Consider the following 16591-nt stretch of genomic DNA (forward strand, 5'->3'; position numbering starts at 1 on the left):
GATAGCACCTCATGTGATGAATTAACCATTAGAGAAAAGATTGCACCTTTTTCAACTTAAACTTGCTGACATCACATAATACAACACAGACTCTAATGAGCTACTGATATGTGCAGGGTAGGTACAATAGGTCACAGTAAATACCTCAGTGCCCATTCCGTGGACACACAGTAGGAGTAAGAGACTCAGAGGAGGACAGTCCACAGAGAATCACTGAGGAGGTTGCTTCAGGACGGTCACACCCTCTCTAAGGGAAATAAATCCAACTGTATATCAAAGGGAGACAACAGCTACATTTTGCAATTCTTTTTCCAGTGAAGTGTACAAGAAGCCACTATGAAGCTGAAGATACCAAACCCAGGACTGGATGATCGGATCCCCTCTCATGAGGAACTGGAGAGGATGGAGAAGGAGGAAGCAGGAGACAGGCCCAAATGGGACAACAAAGCCCAGTATCTGCTCACCTGTGTGGGGTTCTGTGTAGGACTTGGCAATGTTTGGAGGTTCCCTTACCTGTGTCAAAGCCATGGAGGAGGTAGGCACTGATGAGAGAGACTGGATGAACTGTTTGAGTTCTTTCAAAAAAGACAAAAGAAGGATGCCAGAAAGTGAGCAGTGAATGTGAATTATGTAATGCATCTAAATATTTCCTTTAGATGCATTACATAATTTACCCCTTTTCAGTAACTTAAGAGGGTATTTCCAAAACTCAGGCAGTCCACTTTTAGTCCAAATAAACCAGGCAGATAACCTCTATAAGTACAGTAGTAGTAACTGAATTTTCATGGAAAAAGGTTTAACCAATTTAAATTTAGAAATTAAAAAAAACCCACTATGAGCCAACTAAGTTTTTTAAAACTCTGTAATTAATGTTTGAAGGTGCAGTAATATTTTACACAGTAGAGATACTGTATTATTGACAGAATACAGTGTTGAACCTGTTTTTGCTTGAGATTAATTTAGCTGTGAAGTGACAGAAATACTTAAAAGTTTGAAATCAATTTAAAATCAATAGATTTACCCCTTGAAAAATGTCTACTAACTGAATTGTTCATTGATTTCAACTTACAAATTACTACAAGTTGAAAGAACTGGAATTAATCATGTTTCTGTTTTTTTCTCAAACCTACTGCTATGTACAACTGAATGTGTCTCTTCATGGTTTATATAGTGGCAAAGTAAGTGTAGGTAATAAAACATACACCAGTCTTTTTACAGTTTATGGGTGTCTTTAGGTAAGCAGTTTTGTGAATGAAGTTGAGTGCTGAGTATTTACTTTCACACACAAAGTGAATCACTCACTGCATTGACAACGCATGATGACCATTAAAATGTTGTATTCCCAGGAGCATTTATGATCCCATTCCTTATCCTTCTGGTTTTGGAGGGAATCCCACTGCTGCACCTGGAGTTTGCTATCGGTCAGCGTCTGAGGAAGGGCAGTGTGGGAGTGTGGAGATCAATCCATCCCTGCCTGGCTGGAGTTGGTGGGTGAAAACGTGCATATTTGGTTGTGTACTTCTGTTTAAAAGCAATGCCACAAGACTAATTGTTGTATTCTGTTACAGGTATCGCATCCTTGCTTGTCTCGTTTTTGGTGGGCATGTACTACAACACTATTATGGCTTGGATCATGTGGTACCTCTTCAACTCCTTTCAGGATCCTCTGCCTTGGAGTCAGTGTCCTCTCAATGCTAACAGGACAGGTATACCTTCACAAAATCAGTTAATATTTGACAAAAAGAGATGCTTCCATGGCCCATTTTCTTAATGAATCAGATGTTACATAAGACTAGTAGTTTACCCTCCCTGAAAATCTAGTAACGCTGCTTAAGCAGTAGTTTGGCATTTTATGAAATATGCTTCTTTGTCTTGTTGTTGAGAGAAAAAAAGATACTACCCTCATATCAGTTCAGTATATATAAGGCAACGGACAGCAGCAGGTTAGCTAATCTAAAGACTGCAAAATAGGAAGACAGCAGTGGTGGAAGAAGTACTCAGATAATTTACTTAAAGTCTGTGTAAAGTAAGAATAAGTGTTCTGAGTTTGACATACCATAGAAAAGTGTGTTGTTAACCACCCTGCAAAATTTGAATGATTAAAAAAATCGCCAAATATATGAAATTAGGCTTCAAAGTTGTGTAAAAGTGCCTATTTCTCTTCTCCCAAACGCTCTGGGAGTGGCCGCCGAGTTCGCTGAAACCCCGCCCCCTACCAAGTGTCACCTGTCAATCAAAGTCACCACCTCTGCCAGAAACATGGACGCTAGGCCTGAGAGCCTTCTGCTGCAAACTCAGCTGCTAGCTCAGCGACTAACTCAGCTGATAACTCGGCGGCTAACTCGGTGGCTAACTCGGCGGCTAGCTCAGTGGTTAACTCGGCGGCTAACTCAGCTAACTGGCTAACTGTAGACTGTAGTAGTAGTGTGCGCTGAATGTGTTTATACCTCTACAGCAGCAGTGGCGGGTTTATGCTCCGTTGTGTAACCCTGCTATTGGTTACCGGTTACGTAATCGCCGGGTTACGTAACCCGGCGGAGATTTTCAGACCCGGCCATTAAATCCAGACACAGAAATCTTGAAACACAGTTTGTGAAGCCTAGCTCCACAATTCAAATCTAAATGGTTGAAATGCTTTTTACACCTTTTTTAGAAATACATTTATGACCTATTTAATGTGTTTAGAAGAAAATGTCTGAATTCACTTTACACAGTCTTTAAGTAAAAGTACCAATACAGCAATGTACAAATATAGCAATACTGTCATTCGGTACAAGTACCTTGAAATTGTACTTAAGTACAGTAGTTGAGTAAATGTACTTCTTGTTTCTTTCCACCACTGGCAAACAGATTTCCTTGCTTGGTCTGAAGTTAATCCAACAGACCTCCTTTACTTCAGTATGTGATCCTAGATTTTCCCTTTTGTTATGGTGCCCCTGCAGGTCTGGTGGAAGAGTGTGCACGGAGCACTACTGTTGACTACTTCTGGTACAGAGATACTCTAAACATTTCAACAGCTATCGATGAGTCTGGAGGTCTGCAGTGGTGGATGGTGCTTGCCCTGGTGGCTGCCTGGACCATGCTCTATGTCTGCTGCATCCGAGGGATTGAGACCACCGGCAAGGTCGGATAGTCAGATTGCACCAGATTAATCAAATGCGGGAGTGCATATATACTTCTTTATTTTGCTTTTCTCGAATATACAGGCATATCGTTGAATCATACTCTCATTTCTCAGGCTGTGTACGTCACCTCCACTCTACCATACTTGGTTCTCACCATCTTTCTGATCAGAGGGCTGACTCTAAAAGGCTCTTTAGAAGGAATCAAGTTCCTCTTCACACCAGATGTAAGTCTACTGTAACCAACATTTGTCAGTTAAATTGATATCATGCAAAAATTGTTAAAGGGATAGTTTAATTTGTTTAATTTTGGAAAATTAGAGAAAAGATTATTCTTACAGACAATTAAATCATCAGATATCTACCAATCTCATATCTGTTTAGTAAATATAAGGCTACAGCTAGCAGCCGGTTATCTTAGCTTAGCATAACACTTGAAATAATGAAGCTGTAAAGTGAAGCTGTATTTAGAAAAAGAAGAGATAGCCATCAAGCAAGACAAATAACATTTATCTACAATAAACTTTTATCACGAGACTGATAACAGCTCATAATCAAAGTTCAAACACTGCGCAGCTAATACATTATGCATTAAAACGAGATTCACATGTGACTCAACAATACATTTGAGACCAATCAGACATGATATCCAGATAATGACTTTAAATAACAATTTAATTTAGCAATAAATCTATCACCCTTTTTTTTCAGGATTATTACACAATAGTCCTCTGGGTTTTACTGTGTGCCCTTAAAGATAAGACATCAGATATAGCAAAACTATAATCCTGGTGTACAGTAACATCACTCATTAATTATTAACAATGTTCAGAACAGTAGAAGATTGTGCTAACTGGCAGTTTCAAAGAGCAGGAAGTCATTTAGGCCCACTTTTATGAGTAAAAAATATTTTTATTCCCTTACAGGTGAATGAGTTAATGAATCCATCTACCTGGTTAGATGCTGGCGCTCAGGTGTTCTACTCCTTCTCTTTGGCTTTTGGAGGTCTCATTTCGTTCTCTAGTTACAACTCTATTCAGTGAGTAACTACCACATCAGTACTGTCATAGAGGAGCTCTCAGTTTAACATTTCCCCTTACATGACGTACATTTTTCTGTTTTTTCTTATAGCAACAACTGTGAGCAGGATGCCGTTCTCATCTCCATCATCAATGGCTTCACTTCAGTGTACTCTGCAACGGTTATCTACTCAATTATTGGTTTCAGGGCCACACAAAACTTTGACGTCTGCGTGGCAGAGTGAGTTTCAGATTGGAGATTTTGATGGACAAACTCATCCAAATGTGCGAAAACATTTTGTTTCCAAAAGCTGAATGTGTGATTAAGTGATTTGAGGCTGAAGTTGTCTCTATGGATTTTTGCAGCAACATCTTGAAGCTGACAAATGCCTTCAACTACCCTGAAAATGACATCACGGATAGCAACTACAATGAGATTCTTACAATGCTCAACCAGACAAGTCCAGATATCATTAGCGGATTGCAACTAGAAACCTGTGACATTCAGACTTTCCTCAGTCAGGTTAGTAAAGAACTATTGAATATATTGCCAGTGGTTTTAATCAATCTATAATCTACAATGTATCGATTTTTAGTCTCAACAAGACTTAAAGTGTTGAAGGCTGATATATTTGGTGTTTACGCCTTCAGGGTGTAGAGGGAACAGGTCTGGCCTTCATCGTGTTCACAGAGGCCATCATTAAGATGCCCTTTTCCCCTCTCTGGGCTGTCCTTTTCTTCGTCATGCTGTTCTGCCTTGGCCTCTCAACTATGTTTGGGAACATTGAGGGAGTAGTTGTTCCATTGCAGGACCTTAATGTGTTGCCTAAAACGTGGCCCAAAGAAGTTTTCTGTGGTAATTACTTCTATTTCCTTTTGATCATGTTGAACTAGAAAAATGGATCTGGAGATTTTAGTGTAATTGTTTTTTTTCTTCTGTGTTTCAGGTCTGACATGCCTAATCTCATTTGCCTTTGGGCTCATATTTGCCATGCGTTCTGGAAACTATTGGTTAGCTCTTTTTGACAGCTTTGCTGGCTCTATCCCTCTTCTGATCATCGCATTCTGTGAAATGGTCTCTGTTATCTACATCTATGGTATAGATAGGTGAGTATCCCAGAAGTGATTTATTGGTAGCAATTCATTCCAAAGTAATTGCTCTTTGTCAATATTAAAGGCTGGTGTATGGTAGGTGGCTCAACACTTTCAAGTCAAGTGTTGCTTGACAGAAATGATCTATTTTCAACAGTCGCACACCTGGTGAATTTTGTTGTGTCATTGACACTGTCATATTGTGTTGCGCAATATCATTGTGTAGTGCTAACTTCACCATGGAGATTGTAGTTTTCACTGAACTTCCTTTATTGATATTTTGGTCGGTAAGTTTAGATAACTTGTAGTGTCCTTCAATTAGTTCTGGTGATACATTGATGATATAACTTAACAAGCTGGGTGGAAGACGGCATCTGGTTACCATGGAGATGACTAAACCCTGTTGTATTAATTGCATAATTTGCCTAAATTGAATATTTTTTTTTTTTTTTTAAATCAGCACTTATCAAAACTGTAGAGCAATCTACCATGAATCAACCTCTAGTGGTGTGGTTGTGGAGATGGCAGCATCAGTTTATTTGGTCTGGACAGAAATATCTCAACAAATAGTAGATGGATTGGCACTCAATGTTTAGAGAAACTAAAGGAAAGATAAAAAGGTACAGAATGTACTCTTGATTTAGGAAGACCATGGTGAGGAAAATTAAAAATATGGTTTGCTCAGTTTCAATAATAAATAATTAATAAAAATGCTTGTGAAAAGTTATTTAATGTGCAAAATATTGCGTAATGTAATGTTTTACACAAATTAACATAGGACACAGGGTAAGGTTAGCCTCAAGTAATAAAGAGTGTTCATTTTCACATGGTTAAAAAAGAGTCCAGTGTAGCTTCAACACATTGACTCACACACTGTAACAGCCATACAGGCTGCTTTATTTACTCTACCTAACAAAAGGACAAGGTCGGCTTTTATGGATGCTTTTATACACAGTCAGCGGACACTAAGTCTCCCTCTTATTGCTTCCACACAGGTTTAACGAGGACATTGAGTTTATGATTGGCCACAAGCCCAATCTTTTCTGGCAAGTGACATGGAGGGTGATTAGTCCACTCATTATGGCGGTCATCTTGGTTTTCTACTTTGTAACCCAAGTCACAAAGACTCTCACCTATTTGGTGTGGGACCAAGAGGCGGTAAGTGTGTTCATTACTTTTAAAGTAAAGTTTTAATTTGGTGGAGATGCTGGAGGTAATAATAGGACTGTAATGATGTATGTTGCTTTTTGCTCATTACTGATGACACATCTAGTATTTCATACATTGCTCTTCACCTGATCATAACGTTATCCTTTAATCTGGCCATAGGAGAACTTCCCCACCCTCGAACCACGTCCATATCCTCCTTTTGTCTATGGTATCATTTTTATCCTGGCTGGAATTCCAAGTTTATCCATTCCAGTTTTCGCCCTCTTCAAATTCATCCAGAGAAAATGTTGCAAGCAGAAGGTCTATACTGAAGACAGTGTGAAATCCATCTCCGCCAAAATACAAATGAGCGACAAAGAGAAGTTTTAGATAATTTTGATTATTTAATAACAAGATGAGTAAATGCAGACATTTTATTTGATGTGTGTATATTATACTTATTACTTTTTTCTTCCTCTGATACCCTGGACACTGTTTGAAGAGCACACTATGACTTCTATATGTGAAATGTAGAAGTACATTTTGAAGTATTTAATGTAAGATACTGTAGATTTGGAGAAGAAAGTAAATGATGTTGCTTTTCATACAATTGTAATATTAGTTTCACATTGTCTTTCACATGTTATTGTATGTTGCGCATTAATGAAGTAGTCTGGGGAATACATTTATTCATTTTCTTGCACAAAGTTGGATGAAAAGATCAATGTGGATGGTAAATATATAGGAAGAGCCAGCAGCTGGGTAGCTTAGCTTAAAGAGCGGAAGCAGTCTGTACAAGTGTAATGAAATCTGGCTACCAGCAACTCTGAAGCTCACTTGATATCTAGTCTTTGTGCAAAGCTAAACTAACCAACTGCTGGATGTTGCTTCATATTAATTCTCGAAACACATAAAAACAAGATTGACAAGCAAGAAAAAAAAAAAGTGTATTTTTCCAGATATGCCAAACAAAAATTATATTGTAATAATTTATTTGAATACAGTATTGTGTAAATAATCTTAAATGGAGGAGCAATTTTTTTTGTTAAAACGTTAAATACACTGTTGTGTAAATTGCGTTCTGTTTTGTTTTATAGTAGGCATATAGTTGAGGATTGTAAAGTTTTAATATTTTGTGTGTGTTACAGCACTGCACTTACACTGGCATAAATTGTCAGTTTGTGATCTGTAAATGTTCCTCTCTCACCAGTTCAAACTAAAGAGCAAGATGAAGTGGTGACATGCTATGAAAATAAATCATGTGGAATATTATTGAGGTTACTGGTTCTTTCAAGGATTTGAATTTATGTCAAAAAAATGTGTGAACCAATGAAATCTGATTCATACACTGACTTTTTTTAACACTGACATACAATGGTTTTGAGTAGTCAGCAAATTGTAGAACCAAGTGATCAAAGTAATATGCGCAATCTCATTCTCTCTTCTGACAGTGTCTATTTAAGAAACCAAAGAGGTCATCAAGTCATTAAGTTTAATAATTACTTTAAGTTTAGTATATTGCACACCAGACATAAAATACTGTAAATTTACTGCAGTATTAATTATTAAATCATGGTTGTATATGCAAAAGTACAGAGTGTACACTGACTAATCTGTGGGCTGTGACAGATAAAGTAAAAGATCATAAACTTGTCTCAACATTGCTGAGTGCTCCTCTGTGGACATTCATACACTAAACCCTCACTAATGCATCAACTGTAGTAGAGACAACTCCTCTGCATCAGTGTACAAGTTGATACCATGAGACTGGTACTTCCTAACCCAGGACTGGATCTGCGGATCCCTAACCATGAGGATCTTGACAGGATGGAAAAGGAAGAGGCTGAGAGCAGGCCCAAGTGGGACAACAAAGCTCAGTACATCCTAACCTGTGTGGGTTTTTGCATTGGGCTTGGGAACGTGTGGCGATTTCCTTACTTGTGTCAAAGTCATGGAGGAGGTAAGCTGGATGGGTAAAAAGAAACAGACATCTGTAGTTTAACTGGTAACTGTTTCATGTTTTGAATATATGTTTGAAAATGTATAGACTGGTTTAGGCATCCAGGTGTCAGGTTATTGTGTACTTAGGTACCTTCGTTTGTGATTTTGCTGGAGTCGCTTTAGTTTAACTGTGCCAAATAAGTATGGGTCTTTGAGGGGTTACAAAAGGCGTTTGTCAGATACACTTTCAATAAATTCACTACATGCACTTCTTTGTGCTTGAGGCCAAAAAGAAGCGTCAAATATATCACTCATTCACAAGAGAGTGGCGTGAATTCTTTATCAAGTTAACTAATGATTATCTGACATCCTCTGAAGTAACGGCTAACTTTTGGTACAACAAGCAGGGCAGCGAGGCAGAGATTGTGGAGTCTGGTCTGTTATTGCTATATGCATTCTTACTGCATACATTACATCACGTGTGTAGGCGGGGTTAGGTTGTGTGTGTGTTTGTGTGTTGGGGTGGGTAAGATTTGCTTATCACAGTATTATATAACCTGTAACCGTGTACACTGCAGTTAATACCAAACTACCATTAACTGTTATCAACAAAGCTCTTTTTAAAAACACTTGCTATACCGTACAGTACATGCCACAGTCTGTGGCACTATTTCAACCATTCCAATATTTCCACTGTCATATCATCTGTACACTTTATCATAATGCTATTATTGTACATGCCTGTGTCTGAATTCTAGACCAGAGTAAAACCGTATAATGCAGAGAGCTTGCAGTCTTGCTTGCAATTATAAATCTCACAAATTAATTATTTTGTCACATGAGAAAAACAAGCTGTGTTATCTTGAGATAACAAGATAACAAACCTGTTAAACAAAAAATAATTTCCTACTATTACTTAATAATATTTATCAGAGATCAGGAGTGCCATGCCTGCAGTAGTGATGGGAGAAACTCAGCTATGAAGCAATTGTATTTAAAACAGTTCACTGTTTCTAAGTATTTGATTCAGTCAAAATGGCGACGTCTGCTGGGCAACTTTGATATTGCTTTCATATGAAAGGATTCGGGGCAAGACATGTAAACGCACCACTTTCATCTGTTCAAAAAAATCTGGAGATTATAAAATTAAATTAATAAATTAATAACTCCTTACTGCTCTTATAAACTCTTCGATGAATTAGGGATGAATCCTTTCTGACAGACATGACAGTGATTTTGAAGCTTGAAATCAGGTGTGATCCAATGTTCTCGATAATTATCCCATAAATTGTTATCTCAAGAAATCACCCTTTTGTTTTTTCAAGATAATGAGATAAATTAACTCAATATCACAAGAACACAAGCTATGTTATCACAAGATAATTGACTCAAGACAAGAGACAAGATAATGAACTCGTAATCTCAAGATAATGGCATTAAAAAAATGATTGCAGGCATGGCCGTTCTCGGCTTCTGTAGGGTAGAGGATATGGGTCACATTCCTTTATTTAATTGACTTAAAGTCACTTCAAGACAACTGGCCTGAGCAACCACAGTACTCGCAATGACAATGCTAACACAATATTTAGCAAGAAATTTTAACCATGTTCAACCACTTAGTTTAGCAAGTTAGCTAACATTGGCTAATTACCACAATACATACAGAATAGAGGGTTGTTTTACTACACACTAAAGAACACTGGCTTAAAATGTTTGTTGTCAATATGACCAACACAATACTGAGCTAATGTTACCTGGAAAGCTGCTCAAGACAAGGCATATTGTGTTGGCCCAGATTTAGTGTTATTTTTTATTTTACTGTTATTTCCCCAAACTTAAGCAGGTTATGATCTAATCTTTTTGAACTTTCATGTCAAAGCGTGTTATTGACACACATTGTTATGTACAAAACAATACATTTGTGACCGTATTAAGCTAGAACTTGTGTGTACCACTGGGTCAAAATAACAGGTTGCTTCTGAGTTTAAGTTAACCTAATGTTGTTTTGGTGCTACACTGGCCCAAAATTTAAACCCAGGGATTTTTAGTGTCTGCAGTTCATTCTGTCAGGGCCATGCGTGTGTTGAACAACCACAGCAATTAATCTAATAGTTTTATTGAAACCCACAAACATCAACCTCATGGCATGAAAATGAAACGTTAGGCTAGGATAAACATACCGTATTAGTGGTAAGCTAGGTTGAGTGATCCTTTGAGCAAAATGTGAATGTCAGCATGCTAACAAACAGCCTCACAATGTTATCATCTTCATGTTAAGCATGAATGCTGATCACCATTTTTGTTTAGCATGAGGTTTTGCTAGTTTTGTAGGTATTTGGTCACATTTTTTGTCATGTTTAGAATTCAAAAATCCCTCACCTCATGGCCATAAATCATATACATTTTCCAGGTGCCTTTTTGATTCCCTACCTAATCCTACTGGTTCTGGAAGGAATGCCTCTCCTGCTGCTGGAGTTTGCCATTGGCCAGCGTCTCAGGAAAGGCAGCGTGGGAGTATGGAGGACCATCAGCCCTTACCTGACGGGTGTTGGTAAGTAAAATAAACTCTAACCAAAACAGAAGAAAAAAAGGATCCCATGGCATCAATAGGTACCTGGCTTTCCGTGAGTGTGATATCACATTTAATGATGCCTTTCCTCAGGTATTGCCTCCATGCTGGTATCCTTTTTTGTGGCACTGTACTACAACACCTTAATAGCCTGGATCATGTGGTATTTCTTCAATTCCTTTCAAAACCCACTGCCTTGGACCCAATGTCCCCTCAATGACAATGGGACAGGTATTTGAAAATACACACATTTACACACAGTCCACACAGTACAGATTGGCTTCATATTTATGCACTGTATATCTGTTGTCCCTGCAGGATATGTACCAGAGTGTCAACTGAGCTCCACAGTGGATTATTACTTTTACCGTGTGACTCTGAATAGTTCAGCCTCCATATCCGACTCTGGGGGAATCCAGTGGCCCATAGTGGTTTGTCTGTTAGCTGCCTGGACAGTAGTTGGTATATGCTGTATAAGAGGGATCAGCTCTACAGGCAAGGTTTGTTGACCCTTCCATCAATTATGATGCATTGCAGAATCAGTATTATACAAAATTTCATTGGGGGGATTAGACAATCTGTATAGGATTAATGTAATTTAAAAAAAAAAAAAAAACTAAAATATATTGTCCATTATCAATATTATCCCATTTTTTTTTTGTCATGTCCTCAGGCAGTGTACATCACAGCCATCCTGCCTTTCATAGTACTGGCCATTTTCCTGATCCGAGGACTGACCCTTAAAGGTGCCCTGAGTGGAATTAAGTTCCTCTTCACACCAGACGTACGTTTTAAATCTTGATAGAAAAAAGTAAAATATATCTCATACCTCAAAGCCACATCACAATGTGTACTGTGTTCTTGCAGGTAAACGAGTTGATGAATCCAACAACTTGGCTGGATGCAGGTGCCCAGGTCTTCTATGCCTTTGGTTTGGCATGGGGAGGCCTCATCTCCTTCTCAAGCTACAACCCTGTTCAGTAAGAGACTGACATTTATAAGAACTGGGGTGTTTAGTTCAAGTCTCATTTTCCTTACTTTGAAAAGTTAATACTCATTCTCAGACATAAAATCAATGTTTTTTTCTTTTCCTAAGCAACGACTGCATACAAGATGCCGTGATCCTGTCTGCAGTAACTGGCTTCACCTCAGTCTACGCCGCCACAGTTACCTACACCATTATTGGCTTCAGAGCCACAGAGAAATATGACCAGTGTATCAGTGGGTGAGTACAGTTAATTTCAAGGTTATGTAAAAGTTAAGTAGTGTTTTTATTAATTATGATATATTGAAAAAAAAAACTGATTTTCTCTCTGTAACTCTGTAAAACATAACTGGTTCACTGATTGTGAATGGGTTCACATTATTTCATATAATCTCTCTAATACTTTACTTGCTACTACTGTATGTACATTGAAGAAAATATTGGTTTCCTGTCATCATTACTTCTAAGAGGGTATTTACCAAAGTTCTTTTTTTAATGCCATGCCTTCACATGGCTATAGAGGTAGCATTGTCGACCTGCTGGTCAGTCAGTGCACCACCTTGGCCCAGACAGTCTCACAACTAATTAATGGATTTCCATGAAATTTTGTAGATATTAATTTGTAGCTCTCTGTAATATGTAACCATGCTGACAACCACTGCATGTGTTTTTATGACTTTGGTGCAGTCATTCATTGTCCCCACAGGATAAATTGTATAAACGATAGTAACCCTCTGTTTGTCAAACACCATTAGCTCAAAATTCTATTTTCTACAGTAATTCATTCAGTTACTGACTAAATACATGCTAAACTGATGACATTTCCATTAGCCTCCTCAGCTGTACCTAATGTTCAGTGTGTCCCCGTAAAGGTTTTCTTGCTGAGCTGTAGCTGAAAGCCAATTAAAAAAAGAGGGGATTTTGTATAAAAAAGACAAACTTTGGAAAATACCCAGTTGTTCTGGCTAAAGCCTGATTTATGCTTCTGCGTCGGAACGACGGCGTAGCTACGCAGAGCTCTCTGCGTCGACGCGGACCCCTACGCTGTAGCCTGACGTGCACCTCCAAAAAATCCTAACTACGCGTCACAGCAACGCGGGCCGCGAGGGCTGTGATTGGTCCGCTCCAAACATCAGTTCCTCCGGCAGTTGCCTTTTCCGGTCTTTCTTCCTGCAACACCGCCATTATTATTAATAATGATCAAAAGGTATGTGTTTTCTGTTATTAGCGCACATAGCACACATGCTACAGTGACCAACAAAAAACAAAAAGAACATGCTACTGTAACCGGAAGATAAACAAGGATACGGATATGACTCCCTTGAAACCACACACACCCCCTAGCGGCATGGCGGTGAATTGCAGAGCAACGCGTCCCCTAGACGCAGAACTACGAAAGGTCAACGACGGCCGTCGTTCCGACGTAGTTCCAACACAGAAGCATAACTCAGGCTTAAGTCAGAGTGCAGAAACCTCATATTAGCTTTGAGTGAACACTCATGAGAATGAAGATTTTTACCCCATCTCTGACATTGAAACAGTTTGGAAATGGGTTACATTGTCACCAGGCAGACAGAATGATTATAGCGACCGATCATTTTGACTCCTGAAATGTTACTAACCGGTGACATATTTTCCCCCTAGGAACATCATGACATTATTAAATGAATTTAATCTTCCTGAAGACAGCATCACTGCAAGCACTTATGAGGAAGCATTTAATCATCTGAACAGCTCTTATCCAGATACTGTTCTTGGATTGGGGATTAAACCCTGTGACATGCATAAACTACTCAGTGAGGTGACTATGTTAAGGAATAACTATTACATAACCACTTACTATTGTTTTTTTCACTCCCACCTGAATTTCAACTAACACATTTGTATTTATCTAGGGAGTGGAGGGAACAGGCCTTGCCTTCATTGTTTTCACAGAGGCCATCACCAAGATGCCTGGTTCCCCAGTTTGGTCTGTTCTTTTTTTCGTCATGCTTCTCTGCTTGGGGCTCTCAACCCTGTTTGGTAACATTGAGGGAGTAGTGGTGCCCTTGAAAGACCTGAATGTTTTCCCTAAAAAATGGCCCCATGAAGCATTGACAGGTAATTTGGTTTTTAAAAATCTCTACAATACACAATTAAATGCATCTGTAGCGATTGTGGCTGCTCTCTGTCTCTAACACAGGTTTTGTGCATGTGTGTTTCAGGAATAACATGTGTTGTTGCCTTCGCCCTCTCCCTCCTGTTTGCGCAGCATTCAGGGATTTATTGGCTAACTCTTTTTGACAATTTTGCTGGATCTGTTCCACTACTGACCATTGGATTGTTTGAGATGATAGCTATTGTTTACATCTACGGTATAGACAGGTTGGTGCTTATCAAACTTTTATAGCATTATAGCACATTGTTCCTGTGTGTTGGCTTAATACATGCTTGAACATCTTCATACTTGCTGCAAATTTCATACTCTATATTACATTTACACTATTAGCAGTTTTCAAGTAAACTGAACAAAACTTTATAGAGATGGCAGACTTAAGTGTTGTATACACTTCAAATGGCGATACTAATTAAAATCCTTTTGTGTGGAAGGTTCAATGAGGACGTGGAGTTCATGACTGGACGTAAACCCAACATCTTCTGGCAGTTTACATGGAGATTTATCAGTCCTCTAATCGTCCTGGTTATCTTAGTTTTCTACCTGGTGACAACAGTCCAAGAAGAACTCACCTATTTAGTCTGGGATCCAAACTCTGTAAGAAGATATGCACAATTAATTAATCTGTGTTCATTTATATTTGAATTGTTTGTCTCTGATCTAAGATACACTATCTTCTTCATGCAGCTTCAAGATTCAAGATTAAAATCCACACATTTGTCATGTGTAATAGTATCTTGTCAGGACTTATGACACTAATGACATAATTTATCATCTGCAGGAGGAGTTCCCATCTCTGGCATCAATACCATACCCTTCATGGATTAATGCAGTCATCTTTATTTTGGCAGGGATCCCCAGTTTGGCTGTACCTTTGTATGCATTATGTAGGTTTTTCTTTGTTTGCTGCAAGAAAAAAACAGCAGCTGGAGAAAAAATGCACCAAATTTCTTGAAGTGATAAAAATTCAGAAAACAACAAAATGTTATTTAGTTTGTGTTCAAAAATGTTTCTATTTAAATCAAGGCACAGGTTAACAAAGCACAATATTCAATTTTTATTTATACACTTATAAATGCACATTTATGCTCATGTTTTGTGAAGTTTCAAGGCTACTGTATAAATATAGTTACTCATCACACTTTTGCTTGCTAATAAAGTTTCTTGTTGTACTGGACTTTTCTGACATGTCAGCCTACTGTTTTCCACCCATCCATATTCTACACATCATGTTTATGGAAGCCTATTATTCTATGTATGTACAGTATATAGCTTTCTTGTGATTTTCTTTCGATTGAAATATTTTTCTCCATATATACCTTTCCAAAAAAGATTACTACTCAAAAATGAACTGTTACAAATAACACTATCTACCAAAACACATCCGTTGGTATTTGCCAGCAGCAGCTCTTTGATGTATAAATAAACAGACTGAAGATGTAGAGCAGCAAACTGGCCAAGAGAGGTTAGCCTTCACAAGATCAGGTGTGTTGTAAAAGCAGGTAAGACGCCCAGCATGTCATGTTTTGACAATGACGTATTTGACAGTAATGTTCAAGGTTCTTTATCTGTTACAATATTAACAGTACACTGACAGGAATAATAAATCACTTATTCAAGCACTCACTCAACCATGGTGTAAAGTGGTGTGTTTGTGTATTTGATCTATCTACATTTAATTCAGTCAAGCTAATGTACTATTTTGTGCTATTGTACTATTTTACAATATTTAATCAAATACAGATGAAAGCAGAGGTGGCTTAATCAGCAGTCTGTGGTGCTAATAATATTAATATAGTAACCTTTATTGGAGTATGTTCCAGCCACACTGAACTTTCTCTCTTCATAGTTGGGTGCACTTGGTCATCTGCCAGAATATGATCATTTAATGATTCACAAAATAATGATAAAAACAAGAAACTGCCCCATAATATACCTGTCAAAGCGTACCTGATGTATTTTTTAATGACACCCCCACTGCAGACTTATCATGAAACTATGAGTTAAAGGTTAATGAATTATTGCATCATATTGAACATGTATTCTGTTGTGCCAGTACTATTAAAAAAATCCACTCTATTGAATAAGGACTTGATTGGAAAAATGCAAGCTGTAAAGTCTCCTCTCATCCACAGTCTGAGTTAGTGGAACGTCAGTGTTATTTTGATCCTAAAATATGATTTTAAATACATGTTTTGGATGAAGCACTGTTATGATTCAAACAAAGTGCATCACACATCAGTGGTATGATGTTATATTCAGTAATATACCAAATATTACAGAATATAACATCATACCACTGAACACTTTTTAATACAGTTAACAAAAGACAGTGTTATTACTTTGTTCAAGGTGCAAGGTGTAAGCATTTTTTAAAACTGCTGAGTACCTATTTAATAATTATAGGAAGAGTGATATTATTTATTGGCAGTACTATAAAATAGCCATGTGAATGTTCATAAAAATGATGATTGATATACAAGAGAATTTAGGACTGAATTTAGGATTAATCCAAAGTCAAAACTGAGGATCAAGAAGAAATTATGTTAGGTCTTATGC

General features: G+C 37.9%; 2 protein-coding genes across 2 annotated transcripts; both read left to right on the forward strand.

Annotated features, from left to right (window-relative positions):
- The first annotated feature begins 336 nt into the window (after window positions 1–336).
- Window positions 337–6772, forward strand: LOC133996050 (sodium-dependent neutral amino acid transporter B(0)AT1-like). The gene is made up of 12 exons (XM_062435590.1): window positions 337–535; window positions 1347–1487; window positions 1569–1706; window positions 2943–3124; window positions 3239–3349; window positions 4049–4161; window positions 4254–4382; window positions 4508–4664; window positions 4793–4997; window positions 5089–5248; window positions 6229–6391; window positions 6563–6772. The coding sequence occupies exons 1-12, from the start codon at window positions 337–339 to the stop codon at window positions 6770–6772; spliced, it is 1908 nt and encodes a 635-aa protein (XP_062291574.1).
- Window positions 6773–8143: 1371 nt separating this feature from the next.
- On the forward strand, window positions 8144–14987 carry LOC133995943 (sodium-dependent neutral amino acid transporter B(0)AT1-like). The gene is made up of 12 exons (XM_062435453.1): window positions 8144–8342; window positions 10734–10874; window positions 10986–11123; window positions 11211–11392; window positions 11566–11676; window positions 11760–11872; window positions 11989–12117; window positions 13522–13678; window positions 13773–13977; window positions 14082–14241; window positions 14467–14629; window positions 14814–14987. Exons 1-12 carry the CDS (start codon window positions 8144–8146, stop codon window positions 14985–14987), a joined length of 1872 nt encoding a protein of 623 aa, XP_062291437.1.
- The last annotated feature ends 1604 nt before the right edge of the window (window positions 14988–16591 follow it).

Source organism: Scomber scombrus, chromosome 16 (assembly GCF_963691925.1).
Source record: "Scomber scombrus chromosome 16, fScoSco1.1, whole genome shotgun sequence".
In the NCBI taxonomy this organism is placed as follows: Eukaryota; Metazoa; Chordata; class Actinopteri; order Scombriformes; family Scombridae; genus Scomber; species Scomber scombrus.